General features: G+C 42.6%; 1 protein-coding gene across 1 annotated transcript in view; it reads right to left on the reverse strand.

The window, feature by feature from the left end:
- The window catches only part of ST3GAL3 (ST3 beta-galactoside alpha-2,3-sialyltransferase 3), a 200,096-nt gene that overhangs the window by 106,878 nt on the left and 66,127 nt on the right, over positions 1-27,091 (reverse strand). Inside the window, exon 3 of the mRNA XM_047084561.1 lies at positions 9,941-9,988. Within this exon, the coding sequence (XP_046940517.1) occupies positions 9,941-9,988 (48 nt within the window). The remainder of the gene's footprint in view (positions 1-9,940; positions 9,989-27,091) is intronic.

Below are 27,091 nucleotides of genomic sequence, written 5' to 3' on the forward strand. Positions count from 1 at the left end.
AGTACTTCAAGACAGACATGTTTGGTATACTCTCTCTCATTTCTAACTACAGATCCTGTTCCCTAAACCACGGCCACTGCTTTTGCTGCATCTGCACTGTTGCTTAGACCACACAGCCACCTCTCACTCTGTACCTGTCTCCCTAGCCTCACCTTCCGTCACTCCTCTGTGTGCAGCCTCTATGCCTGAGAGCTACTCGGACCACGTTACCTCTCTTTGTAATGCCCTCCCTCAGCCTGCTGACTTGGCAAACACCCACTCATCCTTCAAGATTTTGGTTGTCACCGAAGCAAAATCTAACAGGTATTTTTGTAGAGCCACAAGACCTTTCATGGCTTGGCTTTTAGCTACCTTTCCATCTCCATCTTCCACTATCTTGCCCCCTGTGCCTGCTGCTCAGGCCATCCCAGCCTTCTTCAGTTCTCTGCATAAGCCGTGAGCTCCCTCGGCATAGGACTCTTTTGTAGAAGCAGCTTTTTTCTGCCTGAAATGTGCTCTCATCTCTTTACTCGTGTTAATTCCTGCTTATCCTTTAGACTGTAGTTCAAACGTACTCTCTTTCAGAAGAGCATTTGTTGACCCTCCTGCCTCGGATGTGCCCACTCTTACATGCTCCTCGAACGCAGCATTAGAGCATCAACGATTACTTGCCCTCACGGCACTTCTGCCTCCCTTTGGAAACAAGTCGCTTGAATTTCTTTTAAGGAACTGCCTTTCTTCTACAGCAGGCAAGTGATGAGACTGTCAGTGGGATTTGCCTGTCTAGAGTGGGGGCACTCGACAACAGCTAGGTTAGCCGGACCCTTCTCTCTTAAGCGGCGTGGCACTGGGGAGAGAAACAGGATGCTGAAAAAATGGACCGCTGGTTGCAATCTAGATTCCTGGCACTGCCCTTTGTGTCCTTTCTGAGGGCCGGCTGTTTGATGCTTAATTTTATTCTATGGGTACCCGTGTCCTTCCAGTAAATTCCTTTTTCTTTTAAACTAGCCGGGTTCCATTTCTGTTGCTTGCAATTAAACAATCCTAACTATATGTATCTGTATCTCTAGCCCCTCGTATGGGGTGTGGCAGAGAGGCGGTATTCCGTAAATGTGCTAAGCAAATGGAAGAATGAAGGGAGTGACCTAATGACCAAGAGAGCCTAATAGTAACCCCAAGACCTGGATTCTTTGTCTTCCTCCACCCCTTGCAAGGGGGCAACATTAAGAGCGTAACAATGGTGGCATCAGTGGCTTCATCTGTCACTAGCCCACCACCTCTTACAGTGCTCTAGCCACTTCTGCTCCCAGCCCTACAGATAACTGCATCACAGTCACCTCTGCTTATGCAGAGGCTGCCCTGCTCTTCTGGGGAAACTCCTCCCCTGTATCGGTTTCTGGCTTTTACTTTGGGGTTCCCTTTTGAGGACTCCACACTTGCCAAGGTTAATTCCCTCCCCGCATTTATAATAGCCTAAAACTTAACTTCCTCCACAAAGACTTTCTGAGGCTTCTGACTGCCCGTTTCCAGCACATCCGGGGATCTTACCAACAAGCACCCCACTCTCATATTCGTAAGCTGGTACTGGTGGTTGGATCTGTGCCCAGCTCCTCACAGAATTCCGGGACTGGTAGGGAAGCTTAAGTCTAGTGTTCAGGAAATATAAACTAGAGAAAGCAATCAGGAAGGCCGAGGCATAATGCTCTGGGACATAGGAGCAGAGCTTCCTACCGTCGGGTTTGCACAAGGCAAATCTGCAGATCGCAGAGCATCTCACTGTTTATGAATGTGTTTTCGAAGTTGCATGTGAATTCAGTTTTACAATACGGAAATGCTAGTTTGAGCATTTCTTCAGCGTCAACTCACATCTGGGGAAGTTGGCAGTAAAGCCTGGGCCTCACTGACAGTCCACTGATCCCAAATCTGTAGTAAGTACAGAAGACTCTGGGACTCACCAGTCAGCCAGGCATAATGTAGGTTGATGTGCATATACAGCACCCCCAGCACCTGAAGGTATTCTCTCCTCAGGTGTCAAAGCAGCAAGCCCACAGCTATGCAGTGAAGGACAGATGTTTAGTCTGGTGGTTTGGGCTTCCTGCCTTAGCCAGGCTGCAAAGCTCAGCAGTACAAAACCCCCTGGCCGAGGAGCACATGTGTGTCCTTTGCCTGGCTCCAGGTGGGAAGTGGCATGGATAATGCAAATATCTGCTCTTCTCCTGCTGCACCTGTACCAAGTCAGACCTGTGAATGCACACGGTGCTTTTTCAAATGACTCAGGTCTCCGAAATTAACCATTAACTCTTCCATTTCCATTCCAAAGGACTAGGTCAGTGTTCTGAGCTCACATAAACTCCTAGAAGGTTCAGAAACTGGACATAAACAAAAGGGGGCTATGTACTCAAATGTGTATGTACCTAGTGACGAAACCTCTCTCTCTAAAAGGTCAAATTCACAAAAATTACAAGGAGAAATATACAAGTCTCCTGTCATCATAATGGGAAACACAACCACTGAAAAACCAGGCTCTCTGAATCAGTGAGAATTCAAAGGATTTGAGCAGAACAATTAATAAATTTGAACTGATATAGACTACCTTACATCCACTGAGTAGAGAATGCACATTCTTTTCAAGCATATATGGAACATTTATGAAAACTGACCACCTCTGAGGCTTAAACCGTGATATGAAAATTTATGAACACTGAAACAAGCTCAAGCTTTTCACTTAAAAATCCGAAAATATTAGGGCACCTGCGTGCTCAGTCGGTTAGGCGTCTGACTCTTGGTTTCAGCTCAGGTCACGATCTCATGGTTTGTAAGTTCTAGCCCCGCACTGGGATCTGTGCCGACAGTGCAGAGCCTGCTTGGGGTTCTCTCTCTCCCTCTCTCTCTGCCCCTCCCTGCCTGTCTCTCTCTCTCAAAATAAACAAACTTTAAAAAATTTTGGAAAATATTTATTTTATAGCAATTCAACATTTAATATATTCCATAATACTTTGTATTTCACTTTGTTCATAATTCCGAAAAGAAAATTATGAATGCTTGGGGTGCCTGAGCGGCTCAGTCAGTTAAGCATCTGACTCTTGATCTCAGGTCAGGTCATGATCTCATGGTTTGTGAGATCAAGCCCCACCTCAGGCTCTGCGCTAACATCTTAGGGCCTGCTTGGGATTCTCTCTCTCTCCCCTCACTCTCTACCCCTGCTCTCTCTCTCAAAATAAATAAATAAACATTAAAAAAAAAGAAAGTTATGAATGCTTTCACAATGCCCGATTTACACACAGTGTCTTCCTGTTTATCTCAGCATGGTGTACAAATTAGTATCACTCTCAGCCTCTGTTCTCTCTCACGTGTAAACAGCTGGGAGCACTGCATGACACAGCGAGATCCTCTTCTAGAATGAAGGGAGACCTCCCTGAAAGTTCCCCAAGCCAAGTATCCTACTCTAGCCTCATCAGCAGGCCACTGAGCCCTAGAATGGAATTTCTGGGAACACAGGTGCATGTCGCGAGCCAACTGTGCTGCTGGCATTTTTGGTCTCCATGACCCACTTCCTTTCTTCATTCTAAGGGACCGCCAGAAATTCCCACCAGCTGTCCCTATGCTCTGCACAAAGCAGATGTTCATTAAGTAATTGCTGCTGCCCCCCATGTGAATCATGGGAGTTAACCACGGCCCGAGACGGGCTGGCCAAAATGCAAACAGCTCCCACATCATCTCAAGTCAGGGAAATAAATCACAATGGAGGATCAATTAATCAAAGACAAACTAAAATAGGAAAAGCAGTATCATAAAATAAACAGAAAAATTCACTGACCTAGACTAAATTAAGTGACCCAGTAAAATAACTTAGAAGTTCATACACTGAAATCCAATCTCAAATGGGTGCACATTGGCATGGGGGCAGAGAGGGCCTCGCAAGAAACTCCTGATAAGCCCCGATCTCCTGTGACTGCACCACGCTCCCTCTGAGCACAGCACAGCTGTGACACATCTGGGGACAAAGGAAAGTGGAACCTCCCCTGGAAGGTAAAAGCCCCAGCCCAGCCAGTGGAGGCAAAGGGGTCATGTACCCATTTCCCCTCTGTCCTGGGAAAATAGCAATGTCCAGTGTCCAGAGCAGGGCATGCAGTGAATCCAATTCTATTCATGATAGCAAGCGTGTCCAGACCATGTCAGGGCATCTCGCATGAAGCTGCAGCAGAATTTTGGTGGAAAACACGTCAAAAGAGCAGCTGGGGCAGGAAAAAAAAAAATGGCTCACTCTGCAGTCTGTATCTTAAACTTCATGGAGCTTACCACCTAGTAGGTAGAGAAGTACAAATAATCACCAAGCAGTTATTGTATAAAATAAGACAGAGTCCCTCTCTTCAAACAAAAATAATTTTATTTTTTCCCCAGTTTAGGGTTAACACATGCTTACCATATAAGTTTTTTACATTTGGATTTTCATTTTATTTTTTTAGTTTCTTTATTTTTGAGAGAGAGAGAGAGAGACAGAGGCAGAGAGAGAGAGAAAGAGAGTGCGCACAAGTCGGGGAGGGGCAGAGAGAGAGAAGGAGACTTAGAATCTGAAGCAGGCTCCAGGCTCTGAGCTGTCAGCACAGAGCCCGATGCAGGGCTCAAACCCACAAGCCGTGAGATCATGACCTGAGCTGAAGCAGGATGCCCAACCGACTGAGCCACCAGGCACCCCTACATTTGGATTTTGAAAGCATGAAGTAAGCACCATTTGAAATTCCGATTTTCTAAAGTTAATACCTTCAAACGTTTTGGTGACTACCTTCACAGAAATCTCTTTCCATAAATACATGTGTGAACGTGCATATATAATTTTACTTACGTGTGGCCTCAATATACATGTTCTTTGTTCCTGTTTTGTTCACTCAACAATATCCCTAATGTCTTCTGTGTCAATAAACATAAGACTGCATCATTTTTAATGGCTGTTGGAGTCCATTTCACCATACGGATGTGCCATTTCTTATGTAATCCCTAAGTATGTGTTACATGATGGACATTACGGTTTCCATTTTCCTACTTTTCATTTAATATTTGCTGAGCACCTATTATATGCCAGGTACTGTTCTAAGTACCAGGGACACAGTGATAAACAAGATAGGCAAGGTCCCTGGCCAAATTCTACTGGGGGAGACTGACAGTATGCAAGTAAATAGCAGATAATTTGAAGGAAGGATAAGTGCTAAGAAGAAATAAAGACAAACTCTCTTAGAGAAGGACTGGGTGTCAAGAGAGTAGACTACTTTAGACGCAGTGATCCAAGAAGGCCTTTCTGCAGAGTGACATTTGAACACAGACCTTGGACAGTCATGTAAAGCAGGAGTAAAGCATTCTAGAGACAGGAGGCATGGAGTACAAAGGCCCTGGTGCAGGAAGAGGCCTGGCATATTCATGGACTCGCAGGAATGCCAATGTGGCTTGAGGGCAGAGAGGGACAAAATGGACTAAGCGTTGAGAAAACTCAAGAGAAACCACAGTAGGAGCTAGCAAGTCAGACCCTATAGGTCATGGAGTTTGGGTCTTATTTTAAGTGTACCATGAAGTCAATGGAGAGTTTTCAGTGGGAACAAGATATGATCTGATGTACATTTTAAAAGATCACTCTGGCTACAATGTGGAGAATGGACTACTGGAAAACAACAAATGAGCAGAGAGACCAGTAGATGTTTCCTTATCCGGGGAGAGAAGATGGTACCTTGGACAGAGCTGCTGGAAAAAGGCTAGACAAGAACACATTGTGAAGACAGAAAAAGTGAGAAAGGGAGAGGAGGGGCAACAATCAAAGAGGTTTCCGGGTCTGTGGCTTGAACACTTGGGCAGATGGGGACAAAAACTTGGGAGAGGAACAGCTTTGAGCACACAGATCCCACACACATTCCATTAGATTTATATGTAACTATTTTGGTTTGGGGTGAGGAGGGCTACTGCTAATTTATTTTTTTTTTATTTTATTTATGTGTTTTTATTTTCATTTGAGAGAGAGAGAGAGAGAGAGAGAGAGAACAAAGGTGGGGGGAGGGGAGAGAATCTTAAGCAGGCTCCATGCACAGCACAAAGGGCTTTATCCCACAGCTCATGACCTGAGCCAAAATCCAGAGTCAGAAGTTCAACCCTCTGAGCCACCCAGGTACCTCTAATCTTTCATTTTCAATTATTCATTGCTAACATATATAATTTTTTTTTTTTTTTACATTTTGATCTTCTTTCTTATCTTGCTAAACTCAGTTATTAGTTCTAGGATTTTTTTTGTAGATTCCTTGAGATTTTCTATGTAAACAATCATGTCACCTATGAAGAGAGCCAGTTTTATTCCTTCCTTTCCAATTTATATTCTTGTCTCTTTTTCTTGCCTCGCCACACTGGCTGGGACTTTTAGGAGTGGTTCCTGATCTCTGGGGGAGAACAGTTTTTTACCATGAAGCATGATGTTTGCTGTGGGCTGTTTGTAGATGCCCCACATCCAGTTGAAGAAGTTCCCTTTTAAGCATGCTGAGAGTTTTTGTCACGAGTAGATGCTGAATCTTTGTCAGATGCTTTTTCTTCACCAATTGACGTGACCATGCGGTTCCCCTTCTTTAGACAGTGAACATGATGGACTACATTGAGTGACTTTTGAATGCTGACCCAGCCTTCCATCTCTAGGACAAACCCCAGGTGGGCACCAAACCTGAGGAGTTTTAGCCATTATTTCTTTGAGTATCTCTTCTGCACTGCACTTTCTTCTTCTGCGACTCCAACAACAGACGGCAAACCTTCTGGTGTTGTCCCACAAGTCACTGAGGCTCTGCTCAACTTTGTAACTCTTTCCTGTTGTTCATATTGGGTAATTTCTATTGCTTTCCTTTCAAGGTCATTGATTCTTTGTTCTTCATCTCCATTTTGTTATTGAGTCCACTCAGTTTTTAAAATTTCAACTATTGCATTTTTTTTCTTTTATCTCCATTTGGTTCCTTTTTATTTCCTTTTTGGGGGGTAGTGGCTAACAGTTTCTATCTTTTTTGCATCAATACCGTTTGCCCTTATTTTGGAGAGCATTTTCATAACAGCTGCTTTAAAGGAAGTGTCTGGTTATTCCAACATCTGTGTTGAGATGTTCCTGGTTCTTCACATGATGATTAATTCTGGATTGTATCCTGGATATTTTGAATACGAGGTTATGAACATTTAGGTCTTGTTTAAATCCAGTGGAGAGTGTTGACATTTTTGTTTTACCAGACTCTCAACCAGGTTGGATTTAGGTGACAAGTTTTGACCAGCCTTCCATAGGTTATAGTTTCAATGCCAGTTCCATTTTCAAAGCCTCTTCAAGTGGGTCCTCTGTGGACACCACCCAATGTCCAGTCTAGGACTCAGTCAGTGGTCTATCCCTTGGACCACTTCTCAGAGTCTTTGGCGTTTGCTAGAATCAGATGCGTGCGTGCACAGCTCAGCGGTTAGCTGTTCATAAACAACTTTTAAGGGCTGCTTTCCTGAGCTCTTCCCTGTTTTCTCCTGGTGATTTCCAGTTCATCGGGCCTCCCCCTCTCGGACCTCTGGCTAGACAGCTGAAATCTTAGTTACTGCCTTCTCCCTCACATTTCCTGAACGGTACCCAGATCTGGGCCCAAGCAGCAGGAAGGCAGAGGAAAAAGAGCAACCGATTTCACCCCCTGCCCCCACCATCCTGGAATTACAGCTCCTCTGATCAGAGAGGAACATTTCCCTTTTTCAGTTTTAGGTGCTTGGCGACCCCACTGCTGTCACAGGCGGTACCACCACCACTATAGTGGGGCTGCCTGCGGTCTAAGGCACGAGGGAGAAGGGAGGAAAATAAAACCAACCTTTGGAATTTCCCTCTCTGTCTGAGTCTCAGAGCCCCGTCCCCGCCCCAGAGCCATAACTAGAGGTCTTCTGGAATTCTCTCTGGCTGTCCCCTAACAGGCACTGCTGGGTTTGGGGCCTTGCATTGAGGACATGGGATACCAGAGGAAAAAATGAAAAATTCACTGCCAGCGTGGTAGTGCTTTTAATTCTGGTCTCTTCCCCCAATCTGCCTACTACTCTATTTCAGAGTCCTCAAATAGCTGCTAAATGCACCTGTCCAGGCCTTTAGCTGCAGCCAATGAGACAGATTCCTGTCCATGTATCTTGTACATATATCCTGGTACATACAGACGCATCCATTTCTGTAGGGAATATAGCTACGAGAGGAAGTGCCACCTCATGAGGTATGTGTATATTCAAATTGTGCTAGATACTACATAGTCTTTTCTAAAGGGATTGTAACCAATTTACCCTCTGACCAGTGGAGACCCAGAGTTTCCACTGTCCCACATCCTCACCAATACTGGAATATGGAGCTTTTCAAGTTTTGCTACTTTGGTGGATGTGCAGTGGTATCTCAAGGTAATCCTAATTTGCCTCTCCCTAGGCAGCGATGCAACCGAACACGTTTTCATAAGTTTATCAGCCATTTGGATTTCCTCTTTCATGGAGTGCTTACTCAGGCCTTTTGCTTGTTTTGATACTGGGTTGTTTCTTTATTCCTGTTGATTTCTGTAGCTCTCTATTCTGGAAACACACCCTTTGTTGGCTGTTCATGTTATAAATATCTTTTTTTCACTCTGGATCGCCTTTTCATTCTCTTAATGGTGTCTTCCTGGTGAATGAGAAGTTCTTAACTTTAATACAGCAAAAGCGATTGATCTTTTCCTATAGCAGCAGACACAACTTTTGTGTCTATTTAAGAACTTTCTGTCTGTCCACTCTATCTTAAAGTGATCTCTCTTGTCTCAGCATTTGAGTGGAGTATACCTCAAGCATACAAAGTATGAAAGAGCAAGATAGCAAGGGAGAGAGTATGAGCTCTAGAGGTGGACAGATAAGAGTGGTCCTGGACAGGTTACTTTACCTTTGGGAGCATTAGTTTCTTTTATCTGTAATCAAAGATACACTATCCACCTTGCACAATATGTATAAAGCACCTACCACAGTGTTGGCACATAGTAGGCCCTTAGTAAGCAGTGGTAGCAGTGATTATAGTCTCTGAACTCACCTCTCCCCTTGCCCACATGGCCACAACTGCCAAAGCCTCAGGGCTTCTCTGTGAAACACCAATCTGCTGCATTCAAGGACAGCTACACGGCTTCAATTAACTGCCCTCGGCAGGCCAGCAAAGTCTCCCTGTTGTTCACAGGCAGCACCCACCACCAAGGCCCACTATCTCCAACTAGAAATGCAGGCTTGATGCCCAGAGATGCTCTTCTCACAAAGAAAAGTCGTCCTGGGGCTCCCATACGAACATGATGTCAGCCAAGGTGAAGAATCAAAACGACGTCTCTTTCTGCTCACCGCCAAGCTCCACTGAGCCGGAGTGACTTGGTGTCAAAGGTGACTTGTATGTCCATCTGTGGGTCCCACATTTCGACACAGGGAAGAGAGGCAGCATGATGACATGCACGTGGGTTGGCACAAGTACACAGTAAAGTGCACACCCTGGAGGAGGTGTGTATTGGGGTACACGGGATGTGCGTGCAAACGTGTAACAGTGTATGTCCGCAGGAAGCCGGGACACTCTCCTCAGCCTAAGGTTTTGCTGGAGAGGCCGGATAATTATCTACTCCAACATACCCAGAGCTCCGGGCCTCTTAATGCCCTCTGCCCCACCCTCTAGGCCGCAATCTGTGCTCAGGAAACAGATTCCTGTTCTATGGACCTGGATGGATCTGAATGAGGAAGGAGCATCTACTGCAAATTCTTTAAGCAACTGGCAGAGTCTTCTAGATGCTACATCCCACTTCTTAGACCACAAGTCTCCAGAAAAGCTTCGTAAGACTTTCCCACAATCCTGAGATATCCCACTGCCCTTCCCAGAGACCCCCCCTCCCCCACCTCACCAGGCTCCACTTCAAATGTGGCCAAGTGCTGAGTGCAGAAAGGACAGAGGGGGGAAGATTGGTACCTGCGCCTAGTGTTTGTCCAGCGGAGTCAAAGGAAAGAACCACTGAATCTGCAACACAAGAGGACAAGTTCATTTCTTTCTCCTTGCTAGAGTTAAAAAGACAAAAAAAAAAAAAAAAAAAACAACAAAAAACAAGCTCCCACTGACTCTGCCCAAACCCTCCCCCATGAGGGAAAATCAACTGGATTGGAACTCAGCTGCATGGACAGCCTCCACAGGCCCATGCCCACCCATCCACTGGGCCAGGAGGCCCTACCGAGCCCAGCCCCTAGCCTCCCACCACTGGGAGGAATGTCTCAGGGCAGAGACAGGCCTCGAATTCTTCACAGGCATTTCCTGCAAAACTAGGGGACAAATTTACTTTTTCTCCCCCTTCTTATAATGAAAATAAAATTAAAACAATGCAAAAGAAAACTCTTCTGCAGCTGGTTAAAGGCACTAACATTTCCCTTTGACTTCTCCCTTTCTTTTCCTACTCATATACCCAATTTGTTTATTATTTCTTCCCCAGAAAGGCTTAAAATGGCCTACAGGAATTTACAGGACACAATGGAATTTTTTAAAAAATGAAGAAGTCAAGAAAGGAAAAATATTACATAGTCCGGGGAATGTTAGTGCACAAAACGCATGCCATGAGGACCTGTGCATATGCCACAGGTGGAATCAAGAAGGCCTGAGCTCCCAAACTGCCAAAGGAAAGGAGAAAATGAACAGTCACAAGATTTAGTACCCACAGCACATTCATTCATTTGACCAGTCAGCAAATATTTATTGGGCATGACAATATGCTATGACTTTGAGATACAGCCACAAACAAAAGGGCATGGTCTCTACCCTCACAGGTCTCCCTGACATCAGTCTAAGAGACAAAAAAAAAAAAAGTTACCAAACAACAAATCACCCAACTAAAAATTATCTGAGTGAAACAGAGTGCTTTGAATATCTCTATTAAGAATCAGACCGAGGACACCTGGGTGGCTTAGTCAGTTAAGCGTCTGACTTCAGCTCAGGCCATGATCTCACAGTTTGTGAGTTTGAGCCCCGTATCGGGCTCCGACAGCTCAGAGCCTGGAGACTGCTTCGGATTCTGTGTCTCCCTCTCTCTCTGCCCCTCCCCTGCTCGCATTGTATCTCTCTCTCAAAAAATAAATGAACATTAGAAGAAATGAAAAAAAAAAAAAAAAGAATCAGACCGAGTTTGGAAGGGGACTGGGGGCTGGTTAGGGAAGGCTTCCCTGAAGAAGTGACACCTGGACTAACAGCTGAGGGATAAGTGAGGGTTAAACCCCATAAACCCCTGGAATGAGGCATTCCAGGTAGAGAGAATACCTGTGTGGAGACCTGAAGCGTGATGCAGCAGGGTGCTTCGGGGCAACTAAAAGACCAAAATATAAAAGCAAATATGAAACAGTCATCAGGAAGAAATTTCTCCTGTGGGTCCTAGTAATAAAAGGGGATCCTATATGACGCTGAAGACTGTAACTTCTACAACATTTCTATAATACATAAGCGTGACTCTTGTATGGCTATTTCTTACAACGCGAGCTCATACAAAATGATGGAATAAAGCCAATGCATGATTCAATAAAAGCTATTATAAGGAACACTGAGATAAGGCCCAAGATAACCCCAGAAACCCCAGACTCAAAAGGGATCATATTCAAAAGGCTCAGTCACCACCAAGGAAAGCCAGCTGGATGTATATAGGACCAGGGTCTATAGCCACACCCCCACCCCAGCCATATCCTCTGACCTCAGGCTGAGGTCATTTTCTCTTACTGCACAAGGAAACCCAACACATGATAAATCATTATCATAACTGTACATAACATCTGTCCCCACTGCTGGACTATCAGCTCCACGAGGGCAGACACTATACCTGCTTTATTCCCTGGCACATTACCAGCAGAACACCGGGAAGTAACCATCTGCTGAAGGGCCCGACCGTGGCTCAGTTGGTTGAGCGTCTTACTCTTAATTTCAGGTCGGGTCATGATCCCACAGTTGTGGGATGGAGCCCCGCGTCTGGCTCCACGCTGAGCATGGAGCCTGCTTGGGACTCTCTCTCTCTCTCTCTCTCTCTCTCTCTCTCTCTCAATCTCTCTCTCTCTCTTCCTCCCTCTGCCCCTCTCCCCTGCTTGCATGCACTCTCTCTCTCTCTCTCTCTCTCTAATAAAACAAAAATTTACCCATTTGCTGAATAACAGTGCCTAGAGAAGTAAATGGATCACAGATGCTTCATAAATATCATGTCTTAAAACCAAACGTTTACAAAGAACAAGGTGGCAGAGAGCCGACAGATATGGTTTCTGATAAGGGTCCAGAGGCAGACATTCTGTGCTTCCAATTAAGGGCAGATCCATATGCTGTGAAACCTACCAAGTAGGTAGGGTTGAAGTTTTCTCACAAAGATGCAGAAGCACAATTAGGACACCTGGCTGATCAGATAGGTGACCGTCCTATCTTGTATGAGATCAAATCAATGTCTCACTCTACAACCTCTTCTTCTTTATCAACATTTCACACATCTGTCTTCTCTCAGTGCTATAGCTCTTCTAGAAGAGAGCCCCTTATTTTTCTCTCTCTTTTTTAAAGAAGCTTTACTGAGGTATAATTTACATACTATAAAATTCATTCATTTTAAATGTACAATTCAGTGATTTTTAGAAAATTTGCAGAGCTATGTAACCATCACCACATGCAATTTTACAACATTTCCATCATTCCAAAAAGATCCCTCATGTCCATTTACAGTCCTGCCCTGCTCTCACCTCCAGCCCCAGGCAACCACTGATTTACTTTCTGTCTCTGTAAATTCCCCTTTCTGGACATCTATCTATCTGCTTTTGTTAGAACTGTTCCATAGCCCCTAACCATACCCCTGCCTCTGATGTGGCCCATTTCCATCATCCTTTATACCACTGATGATCTTTCTTTCTTTCTTTCTTTCTTTCTTTCTTTCTTTCTTTCTTTCTTTCTTTTTATTTATTTATTTTGAGAGAGAGAGAGAGACAGACAGACAGACAGACTGTAGGAGGGGAAGAGAGGGAGAGAGAATCCCAAGCAGGTTCTGAGCCATGAGCCCAGAGCCCACAGTGGGGCTTGAACCCACAAACTGAAAGACCATGACCCAAGCCAAAACAAAGAACCGGATGCCCAACTGACTGAGCCACCCAGGTGCCCCTATACCCCTGATGACCTTTCTAAACAGTATGCCTCACTGTGGCTTTGCTCTTAATTAAAATCCTTCAGAGACCAAAAACCATAAAATACCTAAGAATAAATCTAACCAAAGAGGTGAAAAATCTATACACTGAAAACCAAAGAAAGCTTATGAAAGAAATTGAAGAAGACACAAAAAAACAGAAAAAGATTCCATGCTCCTGGATAGGAAGAATAAACATTGTTTAAATGTCAATACTACCCAAAGCAATCTACATATTCAATGCAATCCCTATCAAAATTATACCAGCATTCTTCACAGAGCTAGAACAAACAATCCTAAAATTTGTATGGAACCAGAAAAGACCCCGAATAGCCAAAGCAATCTTGAAAAAGAAAACCAAAGCAGGAGGCATCACAATCCCAGACTTCAAGCTATATTACAAAGCTGTAATCATCAAGACAGTATGGTACTGGCACAAGAACAGACACTCAGATCAATGGAACCGAATAGAGAACTCAGAAATGGACCCACAAACGTATGGCCAACTAATCTTTGACAAAGCAGGAAAGAATATCCAGTGGAATAAAGACAGTCTCTTCAGCAAGTGGTGCTGGGAAAACTGGACAGCGACATGCAGAAGAATGAACCTGGACCACTTTCTTACCCCATACACAAACATAAACTCAAAATGGATGAAAGACCTAAATATAAGACAGGAAGCCATCAAAATCCTCGAGGAGAAAGCAGGCAAAAACCTCTTTGATCTTGGCCACAGCAACTTCTTACTCAACACGTCTCCAGAGGCAAGGGAAACAAAAGCAAAAATGAACTACTGGGACCTCATCAAGATAAAAAAGCTTCTGCATATCAAAGAAACAATCAGCAAAACTAAAAGGCAACCAACAGAATGGGAGAAGATATTTGCAAATGACGTATCAGATAAAGGGTTAGTATCCAAAATTTATAAAGAACTTCTCAAACTCAACACCCAAAAAACAAATAATCCAGTGAAGAAATGGGCAAAAGACATGAATAGACACTTCTCCAAAGAAGACATCCAGATGGCCAACTAACACATGAAAAGATACTCCACATCACTCACCATCAGGGAAATACAAATCAAAACCACCATGAAATACCACTTTACACCTGTCATAATGACTAACATTAAAAACTCAGAAATCAACAGATGTTGGCGAGGATGTGGAGAAAGAGGATCTCTTTTGCACTGCTGGTGGGAATGCAAACAGGTGCAGCCACTCTGGAAACAGTATGGAGGTTCCTCAAAAAACTAAAAATAGAACTACCCTATGACCCAGCAATTGCACTACTAGGCATTTATCCACGGGATACAGGTGTGCTGTTTCAAAGGGACACATGCACCCCCATGTTTATAGCAGCACTATCAATAATAGCCAAAGTATGGAAAGAGCCCAAATGTCCATCCATGGATGAATGGATAAAGAAGATGTGGTATATATATATACAATGAAGTAATACTCAGCAGTCAAAAAGAATGAAATCTTGCCATTTGCAACTACATGGATGGAACTAGAGGGTATTATGCTAAGTGAAATTAGTCAGAGAAAGACAAATATCATATGACTTCTCTCATATGAGGTCTTTAAGAGACAAAACAGATGAACATAAGGGAAGAGAAACAATATAAAAACAGGAAGGGGGTTAAAACAGAAGAGACTCATGAATATGGAGAACAAACAGAGGGTTACTGGAGGGGGTGTGGGAGGGGGGATGGGCTAAATGAGTAAAGGGCATTAAGGAATCTACTCCTGAAATCATTGTTGCACTATATGCTAATTTGGATGTAAATTAAAAAAATAAAATTAAAAAAAAAAAGAAAAGACAAAAAAAAAATCCAAAAAAAAAAAAAAAAATCCTTCAGAGGGTTCTCACGGTCTGGAAGATAAAGTCCAAGCTCTGACATTCCTTCATTTTCTCTCATTTGCCATTTTTAATATATCTTATGTTCCAGATATGGCAAACTACCTCCATTTCCCCAGAGGCATACACCGTCTTTTCTTCACACATCAGACACACTGTGCTCACTGCCTGTTTGCATGCAAAAACCTCCCACTTTTTCATTAAGATCCAACTCAGTCATCCCCACTTCTTGACGCCTTCTCTGGTCAGTTCTGCTCATCCTCTCCTTTAGGCCAAGACTGTACTGTTATTGTCATTTATTGTAATCCCTGGTCACCTCTCTTTTTCTCTTCTTTTTTTTTTCTTTTTCTCTTATTAAACATTTCAAGTTCCCTGAGGACGAGGAATATTTATTCATTTTAAGGCTGTGATGCCTAGCTCAGTAACTGACACACAGAAAGTGGTCAAGATGCTTCTTAAACAAAGGAATAAACCGGTAAATGTCCTTGCTTGCTTCCAAAGGTGATGTTATCTAAGTGGTATTTCACAAGCTGGGAGGACAGGGCAGCGGGGAAGGAATCCATTCTGCATACAGATTCTCATTCGACTCAAGTCGACCTAACTGTCCCAGACAGTGAAGCTTTGGGGGTTCAAGTGTGGCCTCCTCCCAGGAAGATAAAAACATGTGCACAAATCAGAATAAGAAAAGTGGCAGGGAGCTTCCTAGGTTAGAGGCTGCAGTCACCTGGAGAAGATTAGGCCCAGCTTCCTGAGGCACTGACTGCCCGCACGACCAACAATAAAAACAGCATCTGAAATTTTTATTGCAGTTGACAAGTACTTTTCCAATTGCAATTTACCTTCTTTGTACTCACAAGCAGACTTGAAATAATCTCTTTTAAACTTTTCGATCTAAACAAAGACAAAGGGCTTAGAAGTTAAGTAAAAGATGATAACTAAGCCTTAAAAGAAACGAGACAAAATGTTAACAGTGGCTGTCTCTGGGTGAAAGAATTACAGGTGATAGTTTTTCTCTGCGCTTTTGCAAAATTTCTACAGTGAACATGTATTCCTTATATCATCAGAATAAAAAAAAAAAACTCAAAAAAAAAAAAAAAACCTCTACTCCAGCTGTAGGATTTTAACCTCTAATTCACTGGTACCAAAGCAAAATGATGGAAGGTTCCTGACTGCCTTCATTTTTCTGTGCATGCCCAAAAGCTGTTCAGCTCTTCCCTGTAGTTACTGAGGTCATCCTTGTATTTCATGCCGTTTAAATATTATCTCCGTGACATCAATTCCTAGCTCAACTACAACAATTCCTAAATAGACTGGACTTTTTTTTTTTCTTCCCTCTCCCCTCCCCCACAAATAGTATCAAATGCCTATTATGTGCCAGGCCCAGTGCTAGATACTAGGACAGGGAGCCGAGTAAGAGACAGTCTCTGCCTTGCAGCCAAGGAAGACAGGCAAGTTCACTGGAACCTAAAATAAAAATAAAGTATGATCAGGGTATGCAAAGAGTAAGCAGTGAGCAGAGGAGCGACTCCCTGGGAAGAAAAAGTCAGAGTGTTGGTGGAATGCTCCCAACACCACAAGTCCGTACCGTGGAAGGTGCAAGTAACAGGGCAGAAATTGCAGGAGGAAGTTAGTGACATATTCATGTTTTATGTGAGTTTTCATGGATTTTGCTTTGAACGTGAAAGGCACTGACTTGAGAATGTTTGGTCATTTGTTGTTTGCGTTTATTCTAAGGGATGGAGGATCACTTCAGACATAAACTACACTGTGGCAGCTAAAGGGGAAAACTCGGTATTCAACAAATCAAGAAGTTTCTTTTGTAAGACACAGAGCAAGAATATCCAGACTGCTCCCTCTCAGGCTAACAAATATGTCATTTTTATTTCAAGCAGCCCAGGCTCCAGCTGTTCCTGGCTCCCAGGCCAGAGGCAGCCATGTGGTGCACTATACAAGTAAGCAAATAGAATTCCAGACCCAGGTACAACAGAGCATTGCTGTGTATGACTTTGTTCAATGAGGAAACCTAGAATTTACTGGAAATCTTTTATTGTAGTCAGATGTTTCCTGTGTCTGGTTTCTGAAGTGGATAAAAGGAGTATGAAGAAGAATGGAGCTCAGTCTTTCTAGCACTGGAGGGACTTCGAAAGCTCAAATGATGTGAACAAGCTATATATTCAGGTAGTACCTGGCACAGTACAGATTCAACATGTATCTTCTGCTATCTACCATGTGTAAGCGCTAGAGATCCACGAATGAATAATTAAAAAAAAAATGTCCCCTCAAACAGCTTGCAAGCAGGTAAAATAAAAACATACAGGGGCGCCTGGGTGGCGCAGTCGGTTAAGCGTCCGACTTCAGCCAGGTCACAATCTCGCGGTCCGTGAGTTCGAGCCCCGCGTCAGGCTCTGGGCCGATGGCTCAGAGCCTGGAGCCTGTTTCCGATTCTGTGTCTCCCTCTCTCTCTGCCCCTCCCCCGTTCATGCTCTGTCTCTCTCTGTCCCAAAAATAAATAAACGTTGAAAAAAAAAAAAACATACAAAGCTGGGGCACTGGGTGGCTCAGTCGGTTGGGCGTCCAACTTCACAGGTCATGATCTCGCAGTCAGTGAGTTCAAGCACCACATCGGGCTCTGTGCTGACAGCTCAGAGCCTGGAGCCTGCTTCAGATTCTGTGTCTCCCTCTCTCTCTGCTTCTCCCCCACTCGCATTCTGTCTCTCTCTGTCTCTCAAAAATGAATAAACGTTAAAAAAAATTTTTTTAACACATACAAAGCTAAGCATTTGATACTTATCAATATCGTACTATACACCTGATATTTGCTAAGAGAGTAGATCTTAAATGTTCTCACCACAGGCACACCCACACAAAGGTAACTAGGTGAGCCAACGGACATGCCAACTTGCCTTCTTTCACAAATACATATATATATATCAAACCATCACATCATACACCCTGACCTCACACAATGTTATTTGTCAATTAGCTCTTAATAAAGTTGGGGATAAAAAGCTAAGTATAATACACCAGGATAGAAATAAGAGTAATGAAGGAAATAACTCACTGTTTCTTAATTTAACAGATATTTATTAAATAACTACTACACATCAGACTTAGGGATACAACGGTAAGCCAAGAACAAGAATGTTCCTATTCTCGAAGACTTTTATGTTTTAGGCAGGGAGACCGGAAAAAACAGGAGTAAACGATTGAACAAACCAACTTCTGACAGTGAGTAAGTGGTATGAGGAACAGTGATGTGACAGTGACCGAGACTGAAGTACAGGCACTGCCAGAGGAAGTGTTTTGGGAAGGCTTCTCTAAGGAGGTGACACGGGCTGAGACCTGAAGACAGGAGCCAGCCAAGAAAAGATGAAGGGATAAAAGAGCTCCAGGCCAAAGGAGAAGGAAGTACAGCAATCTTAGTACATTTAAAGAACAGGGAGAAGGCAGTTGTTGGAACGCAGACCATGGAAAATAAAAGGAGGTGGGCAATGAGGTCAGAGAGGAAGACGGGAACTAGATCCTTGGGAGGCCCTGTGTAGGAGGCCACAGAAAAAGTATGCATTGTGTTTTAATAGCTTAAACCAGGGGAGTAACATAATCTGATTTATTTTTTAAATATAAACTTTGCTATGTGGGAACGAAATTGACTATTCTGGCAAGGGAATGAAAGACAGCTTAGGGCAGAGAGACTGAAGGCAGGGAGATCGGTAATGGGGAGAATGCTCATTCCAGAGAGGACATGGCAGCCTGAACCAAGGCAGGGGCAACAGGAAGAGAAAAAAGGATGGATGCTAAATATTGAACAAAAGGAAAACTTTACGGGACGAGTGACTGGTGGGACAAGAGTGAGAGATGAGGAAGGAGGTGGATTATATCTACATTTGGGGCTTGGGGCAAACAGATGGTGACTGCTGCCTGATTGCGAATGGCCTTCATCTAAACTGCACAACCCTGCCCCTCCTCTGGCCACTGATGGCTGGACCACAGTGGGTACCTGACCCAGGGGCAGCCAATCCAAAGACCAATCATCATCCATCTATGAGGCAGATGGAGTCTGCCTTTGGGAGACTTGAACTGGGAAGTACAGAGAGTTGGGGAGACACAAGCAGACAAAGAAGAGCAAAGAGTGGGAGGCCATGGGCCAGACCTGATGCTGGGCCCTGGGGCCCACGCTGGTGGCAGAGATCAGAGTGAAAGCCACAGACCAGCCATTGAGGGCAAAAAGATGCCTTAAAGAGCGGTCTTAAATCCAGAATGTTCTTCCAGTGCCCTCTCTGTGGCATTTGACTGTGCCATGGATCACCTTTCCACTAGACCTTTAGAGTTCAGCTTTTCCTCAGTTCCTTTGAAGCTTACCTTATAATCCTATAATTGAGATTCTCCTTTCCATATCTGTTGCTATCGCAGAGCCATCTATAGTATGAGTGGGCTCATTTCCTCTACCTTCCAGTCCTCACCCTTTAATACCCTGGGGCACTCTCTCTCTCTCTCTTTTTTTTTTTTTTTTTGGCCTTCCTGATGACTGGGTGTAATATGTGGATCTGACAGCAGGCTGGACCTGCTCCAAGCACAACTTACCCCACAGGGTCTGACTCTCAGAAGTAAAAGGCCCCACTCGGACCTTAGGACTAAGCTGTGTTCTCCAATCTAGCTTTACGGAAGAGCCTCAACTTTAGGGCTTTATTGGTCTATCAGCGGCACTAATACTTTAATGGCCACACGGCTCTTTCTTGTAGATTCTCCATTGCCTAGATCCTGGGGGGAGGGCTCTAACCCCTAGTCTTAGTCCCTCAATTTCTCCCTGATCCCAAACGAGACCTGAGTAAATGAGATTCCTGAAGATACAGAGAAAGAGGTCGGAAGACAGAATATAAAACACAATCATTAATGTGGTTTATGGAAGAGAAATCAGTGAAATAATTAAAGAGACAGGAGTAGCGGGACAGGGCGAGCCAGAGGAGGTGACAACCAGTTACAAGAAGGAATGCTGAAATGTGGCAAAGAGGTGGAAGAAAGGAGTGGATGAAAAGATACAGCAGAATTGTTCCCTGGGAAGGCATCTGCAATCTCGGTGGGAACAATTTCTGTACAACGATCAGAATGCAGATGTGGCTGTGAGTAAGTAGAGGCTGTTGATACGGTAGACTTATTTCAGGGAGTTTCTCCTTAGATTTATTTCATTAATTTATCAAACATATTTGAGTCCTTCCTAAGCTCAAAAGACAGCAGGAAGGGACGCCTGGATGGCTTAGACGGTTAAACTTCTGACTTCAGCTCAGGTCATGATCTCACGGTTTCATGAGTTTGATTCCCACATCAGGCTCCACACTGACAGGGCAGAGCCTGCTTGGGCGTTTCTCTCTCTCTCTCTCAAAATAAATAAATAAACTTTAAAAAAAAAAAAAAAAAAAAAAAGGCTGCAGGAAAAGATCCTGCCCCTGACATGGAAGTGTTTACAACTATCAGGAGGAGAATATAGAGAACTTGCTGTAGGAGTTCAGATGCAAAAGGCAGAGTTTTTGCTGGAAGAACCTAGTAAGAATGTGGAGGAGATGGTGTTTAAGCTTGCATTAGATGACCTTATAGGTCACCTTATAGGCTATGCTGGTAGAGTGCGAACAGCTTAAAAGAAGCACTGAAGCATTGAAAGTAAGGGGTGTGTGGTTTCAGGAAGCTAAAATCAGGCCTAATTAATATATTAGGGTTTCTTTCAGGAGGTAAAAATGCATGTGACTGAAAGGGAACTCGTCAATACAATCTGTTTAAACTTTCAAAAAAAGGCTTTGACACATCAAAGACTATTTTTAAAAAGTGAGTCACCATGAAATTGAGGAAGAAACTGCTACATCATCCAGGAAACAAAAGGTGCTTGGCTGAGGATCTAGGGCAGGACACCCCCTGGGGCATCAGCACCCACAGGGAGACCTGAAAATCTGGCAGTAGCTGGAATTCTACTACTCACTGCCTCTAGGAGGGTTGGGGATGGGAAGCTGGACATCTGTGTGTGCAACAGAAGAAGCTGGAACGAGAACACAACTAGGCACGTGCTGCAACTGAGTGAGATGGAGGATGAGGTCTGGAACTTCAGGGGCACGGGAAAGCTTTAGTCCTGGTGCCCTGCAAACTCAAGGACTGGATGTGGTACAGAGACTACAGTTTGCTGCACTCTGATTTACAGTACCCACATCCCTCCACTCCCTTCCAAACCCCTCAAAGTGACATAAAAGATTGTTGTAAAGCAGAAGTACACAGGGGCACCTGGGTGGCTCAGTCGATTAAGCGTCCAACTTTGGTTCCGGTCAGATCTCGTGGTTCATGGGTTCGAGCCCCGCATCAGGCTCTGTGCTGACAACTCGCAGCCTGGAGCCTGCTTCAGATTCTGTGTCTTCGCTTTCTCTGCCCTCCCCCGCTTGCTCTCTCTCTGTCTCTCTCTCAAAGACAAATCAACATTTAAAAATTAAAAAAAAAAAAAGCAGACATACACAAAGACAAAGAAAACAGAAGAAGAGACACCAGCAATAAAGGTTTTGAAGCTAGAAAGCAGGTAAACAGACAGAACTAACTCAGCAAACCCCAAAAAGCTGAATCCTATATTAGTAGTGGGGAAAGCTGGCATATAACCTGAAATACCCCACAGAACTCCCCAAAGGCTCAGTTGCTGAGGGCACTGGCTACCACAGGAAGTGGGAGAGCAAACAATACTAAAAACAAGACACCACACTCTTAAGTATGGGCTGAGATCATGAGACATTAGGAGAAAGTATCCAATGTAAACACAGAGACCAAAACAATTGAAAAATAAACACAGTGTGGAAAAACAGAAAATGCACATGGAGATGAAAACTTAGGGGGAAAAATCATTAAAATCCTCAGAGAGAAAACATTTTATTTATAAAACAAATAAATGATGTCAATTATTCAAAAAGGTACATTTAGTGAATAAAAAGAAAATTATAACCCTTGAAAATTAAAAACAGGATAGCAGAAATAAGAAGGATTGAAAAATAAGTTGAGGAAATCTCCCAGAATGTTGAGCAAACGACAGAGATGAAAAACAGGAGAGAAAAGTTGGGTTTGCTTTTTTTTTAATTAGAAGAGCAGTCTATGAGACATGACATCTGAATACAGGAGTTCTAGGAAGAGAAAATAAGAAAAAAAAATGGAAGGGGAAAATATTGAAGGAAATAATTCAATAAAATGCCTCCATAATTAGAGGGGTTGTTTTGTTTTGTTTTAGTGTAAGGGACCTCTGAGTGCATAGCACAGTATGAAAATAACCCTCCACACCAAGGTACAGCATCATGAAACTTCAGAACACTCAAATTTCCAGAAAGAACAATAGGTTTTATACAAATAAAAAATCAGAATGGCATAAGATGCCTCAATAGGAACACTGAAAGCCTAAATGTAGTGGGGCAACATCATTAAAACACTGAGGGAAAATAGTTTCTAACCAAGAATTCTATGCCCAGCCATACTATCAATAAAGTATGAGATTAAAGACACACACTTTCAAACAGACAAGGTCTCAAAAATTTATTTCTTATGCATCCTTTCTTGGGAAATTATTAGAAGATGTGTCCCATTAGATAAAGAAGAACATGAAAAAAAATGGGATCCATGAAACAAGAAACACCAAAAGAAGATGATGGTAGAGGCTGACTCCAAGATCATAGCTCGGCAGCAGCGACAGCCAACAGTCCAAAACACAGCCCATCAAAGCCTCCAAGAGAGATTTATTCAACACAACGGAACTGATACACTACCTAATGTGTTTGAACATATGGAGAACAGATTCATACAGCTAAGGAACAGTTTAGGATTGAAGTAAAGATAAATACACAGAAAACTAAGCAAAACAAAAGGCAAGACTGTTAATGGACTTTAGAGCAAACAAAATGTGCAGCAAAAAACCAGTAATCTTGTTATCTATGAATAGCATTTTCATGGTCAGAATATGTGGATGGAATGCTGTTCTAACTATATTAGGAGAATGGGACGATGGACTTCATATCTGTGGTGGAGAAACAGTGAGTGTGATAGAGTACTAAATCTTCATCTTCCATTGTGGAAAGCCAATAGATAATACCCTAAGTAGAGATATTAAGAACTGGCAATATAAGTGTGTTACTCTCAGGTTTGGAGGTAAATACCAAACAGATTAGTTGGAAGAATTGAAATTGGATGCTTCCTGGGTAAGAAATCTAGTAGTGGTGGAAATTAGGGAGTGCTTTCTTTCTGGTTCATGTTTGTTGGTAACCAGTCTTGTAGAATTGTCTTTTTGAACTATGCACATGTATAACTTCAATAAGAACAAACACTAAATTAGCTTGCACAAGATTACAGGACTACTGAGGCTGGACTGGGGCTTCAAATCTAGTTGATCTAGTTCTCTAACCTATTTGTCATAGATCTACCAATAGGGCCAATGAAGACTCTATTAGAAACCTAGGTGACTCATATTTTACCATATCCCACTTAATGCCTGACTAGCTACTACTTTATGTTATTTTGTGATTATTTATCTAAATATAATTTATCAGGGGGCACCTGGATGGCTCAGTCAGTTAACTGTGTGACTTTAGCTCAGGTCAGGATCTTGTGGCTTGTGGATTCAGGTCCACGTCAGGCTCTGTGCTGACAGTTCAGAGCCTGGAGCCTGCTTCAGATTCTGTGTCTCCCTCTCTCTCTACCCTTCCCCTGCTCATGCTCTCTCTCTCTCTCAGAAATAAATAAAACATTTTTAAAAATTAAAAATATTTCTATAAATATGGCACAAAAACAGATACTCAGGTCAATGGAACAGAATAGAGAACCCAGAAATGGACCCACAAATGTATGGTCAACTAATCTCTGACAAAGCAGGAAAGAATATCCAATGGAATAAAGACAGTCTCTTCAGCAAATGGTGCTGGGAAAACTGGACAGCGACATGCAGAAGAATGAACCTGGACCACTTTCTTACCCTATACACTAAAATAAACTCAAAATGGATGAAAGACCTAAATATAAGACAGGAAGCCATCAAAATCCTCGAGGAGAAAGCAGGCAAAAACCTCTTTGATCTTGGCCATAGCAACTTCTTATTCAACATGTCTCCAGAGGCAAGGGAAACAAAAGCAAAAATGAACTACTGGGACCTCATCAAGATAAAAAAGCTTCTGCATATCAAAGAAACAATCAGCAAAACTAAAAGGCAACCAACAGAATGAGAGAAGATATTTGCAAATGACGTATCAGATAAAGGGTTAGTATCCAAAATTTGTAAAGAAATTATCAAACTCAACACCCAAAAAGCAAATAATCCAGTGAAGAAATGGGCAAAAGACATGAATAGACACTTCTCTAAAGAAGACATCCAGATGGCCAACCGACACATGAAAAGATACTCAACATCACTCACCATCAGGGAAATACAAATCAAAACCACCATGAGATACCACTTTACACCTGTCATAATGACTAACATTAACAACTCAGAAATCAACAGATGTTGGCGAGGATGTGGAGAAAGAGGATCTCTTTTGCACTGCTGGTGGGAATGCAAACAGGTGCAGCCACTCTGGAAACAGTATGGAGGTTCCTCAAAAAACTAAAAATAGAACTACCCTATGACCCAGCAATTGCACTACTAGGCATTTATCCACGGGATACAGGCGTGCTGTTTCAAAGGGATACATGCACCCCCATGTTTATAGCAGCACTATGAAAAACAGCAAAAGTATGGAAAGAGCCCAAATGTCCACTGATGGATGAATGGATAAAGAAGATGTGGTGTGTGTATATATATATATATATATATATATATATATATATATATATACACAATGGAGTATTACTCAGCAATCAAAAAGAATGAAATCTTGCCATTTGCAACTACGTAGATGGAACTGGAGGGTATTACGCTAAGTGAAATTAGTCAGAGAAAGACAAATATCATATGACTTCACTCATATGAGGACTTTAAGACACAGAACAGATGAACATAAGGAAGGGAAGCAAAAATAATATAAAAACAGGGAGGGGGACAAAACATAAGAGACTCTTTAAGTATGGAGAACAAACAGAGGGTTACTGGAAGGGTTGTGGGAGGGGGGATTGGCTAAATGGGTAAGGGGCACTAAGGAACCTACTCCTGAAATCACTTTTGTACTATATGCTAACTAATTTGGATGTAAATTTTTAAAAAAATTAAAAATAAATATTTCTATAAATAAATAAACAAATAAATAAATTTTTATCAAAAATAATTAGTTTAGGATAAAAAATAAAACAACCAAATGTGTGGAACTGATCTGGACCCAGGTGAAAACAACCTGGTCCCCAGTACAACAACAACAACAACAACAACAAAAAACACCTGGAGTGCCTGGCTGGCTCAAGTCGGTACAGCATGAGACTCTTGACCTCAGGGTCGTGAGTTCAAGCCCCACATTGGGTGTAGAGCCTACTGAAAAAAAAAAATATGAAAAGGCATATTTAAGATAATTACAGACGTTTGAGCATGGATTAGGTATTAGAAGATATTCAGGAATTATAGTTAGTGTGAGATAGTAACATTATGGCTACACTTTTAAAAGTTCTTACCTTAGAAATATATATTCTGGAATATGTAGGGGTAAAATGACACAATGTCTGGGATTTGCTTTAAAATCCAATGTAATTTTAGAAATCACAGAAATGGACCCACAAACATATGGCCAATTAATCTCTAACAAAGCAAGAAAGAATACCCAATGGAATAAAGACAGTCTCTTCAGCAAGTGGTGCTGGGAAAACTGGACAGCGACATGCAGAACGAACCTGGACCACTTTCTTACCCCATACACAAACATAAACTCAAAATGGATGAAAGACCTAAATATAAGACAGGAAGCCATCAAAATCCTCGAGGAGAAAGCAGGCAAAAACCTCTTTGATCTTGGCCGCAGCAACTTCTTACTCAACATGCGGAGAAAGGGGATCTCTTTTGCACTGCTGGTGGGAATGCAAACTGGTGCAGCCACTCTGGAAAACAGTATGGAGGATCCTCAAAAATTAAAAATAGAACTACCCTACGACCCAGCAATTGCATTACTAGGTATTTATCCAAAGGATACAAAAATGCTGATTTTTTATAGGGGCACATGCACCCCAATGTTTATAGCAGCGCTATCAACAATAGCCAAAGTATGGTGAGAGCCCAAATGTCCATCAATGGACGAATGGATAAAGAAGATGTGGTATATATATATACAATGGAGTTATTACTCAGCAATCAAAAAGAATGAAATCTTGCCATTTGCAACAATGTGGATGGAAATAGAGTATATTATGCTAACTTAAATAAGTCAGTCAGAAAGACAAATCTATAATTTCATTCACATGTGGAATTTAAGAAACACAACAGATGAACATAGGGGGAGGAAAGGAAAAATGAGATAACAGAGAGGGAGACAAACCATAAGAGACTCTTAACTACAGCTAACAAACTGAGGGTTGATGACAGGGAGGTGAGTGGCGGGATGGGCTAAATGGGTGATGGACATTAAGGAGGGCATTTGTTGGGATGAGCACTGGGTATTACGTGTAAGTGATGAATCACTAAATTCTATTCCTGAAATCATTATTGTACTACATGTTAAATAGCTTGGATTTAAATTTAAATAAATAAATACATAAATAAATAATAAATAAAATAAAATTAAAAATGAAAAAAAATAAATAAAAATTAACAAGGGTGCCTGGGTGGTTCAGTCGGTTAAGTGTCCAACCCTTGGTTTCAGCTCAGGTCATGATCTTGCAGCTTGAGCCCCACATTGGCACTGACAGGGTGGGGCATCTTTGGGATTCTCTCTCTCTCTGCCCCTCCCCTGCTCGTCCTCTTTCTTTCTCTCTCTCTCTCAAAATAAATAAACTTTAAAAAATTATTAAATAAATAAATACAGGAGGATGGGGCGCCTGGCTGGCTCAGTGGGCAGTGCACGTGACTCTTGATTTAGAGGTCATGAGTTTGAGTTCCACCGTTGGGTGTGGAGATTACTAAAAATAGTAATAAACTATTTCATTTTTTTAAGTTTATTTATTTACCTTGAGAGAGA

The sequence above is a fragment of the Lynx rufus genome, unplaced genomic scaffold (genome assembly GCF_022079265.1).
Source record: "Lynx rufus isolate CCGP_SWC_20201006 ecotype Redwood Valley unplaced genomic scaffold, mLynRuf1.p SCAF_2, whole genome shotgun sequence".
Lineage (NCBI taxonomy): Eukaryota > Metazoa > Chordata > Mammalia > Carnivora > Felidae > Lynx > Lynx rufus.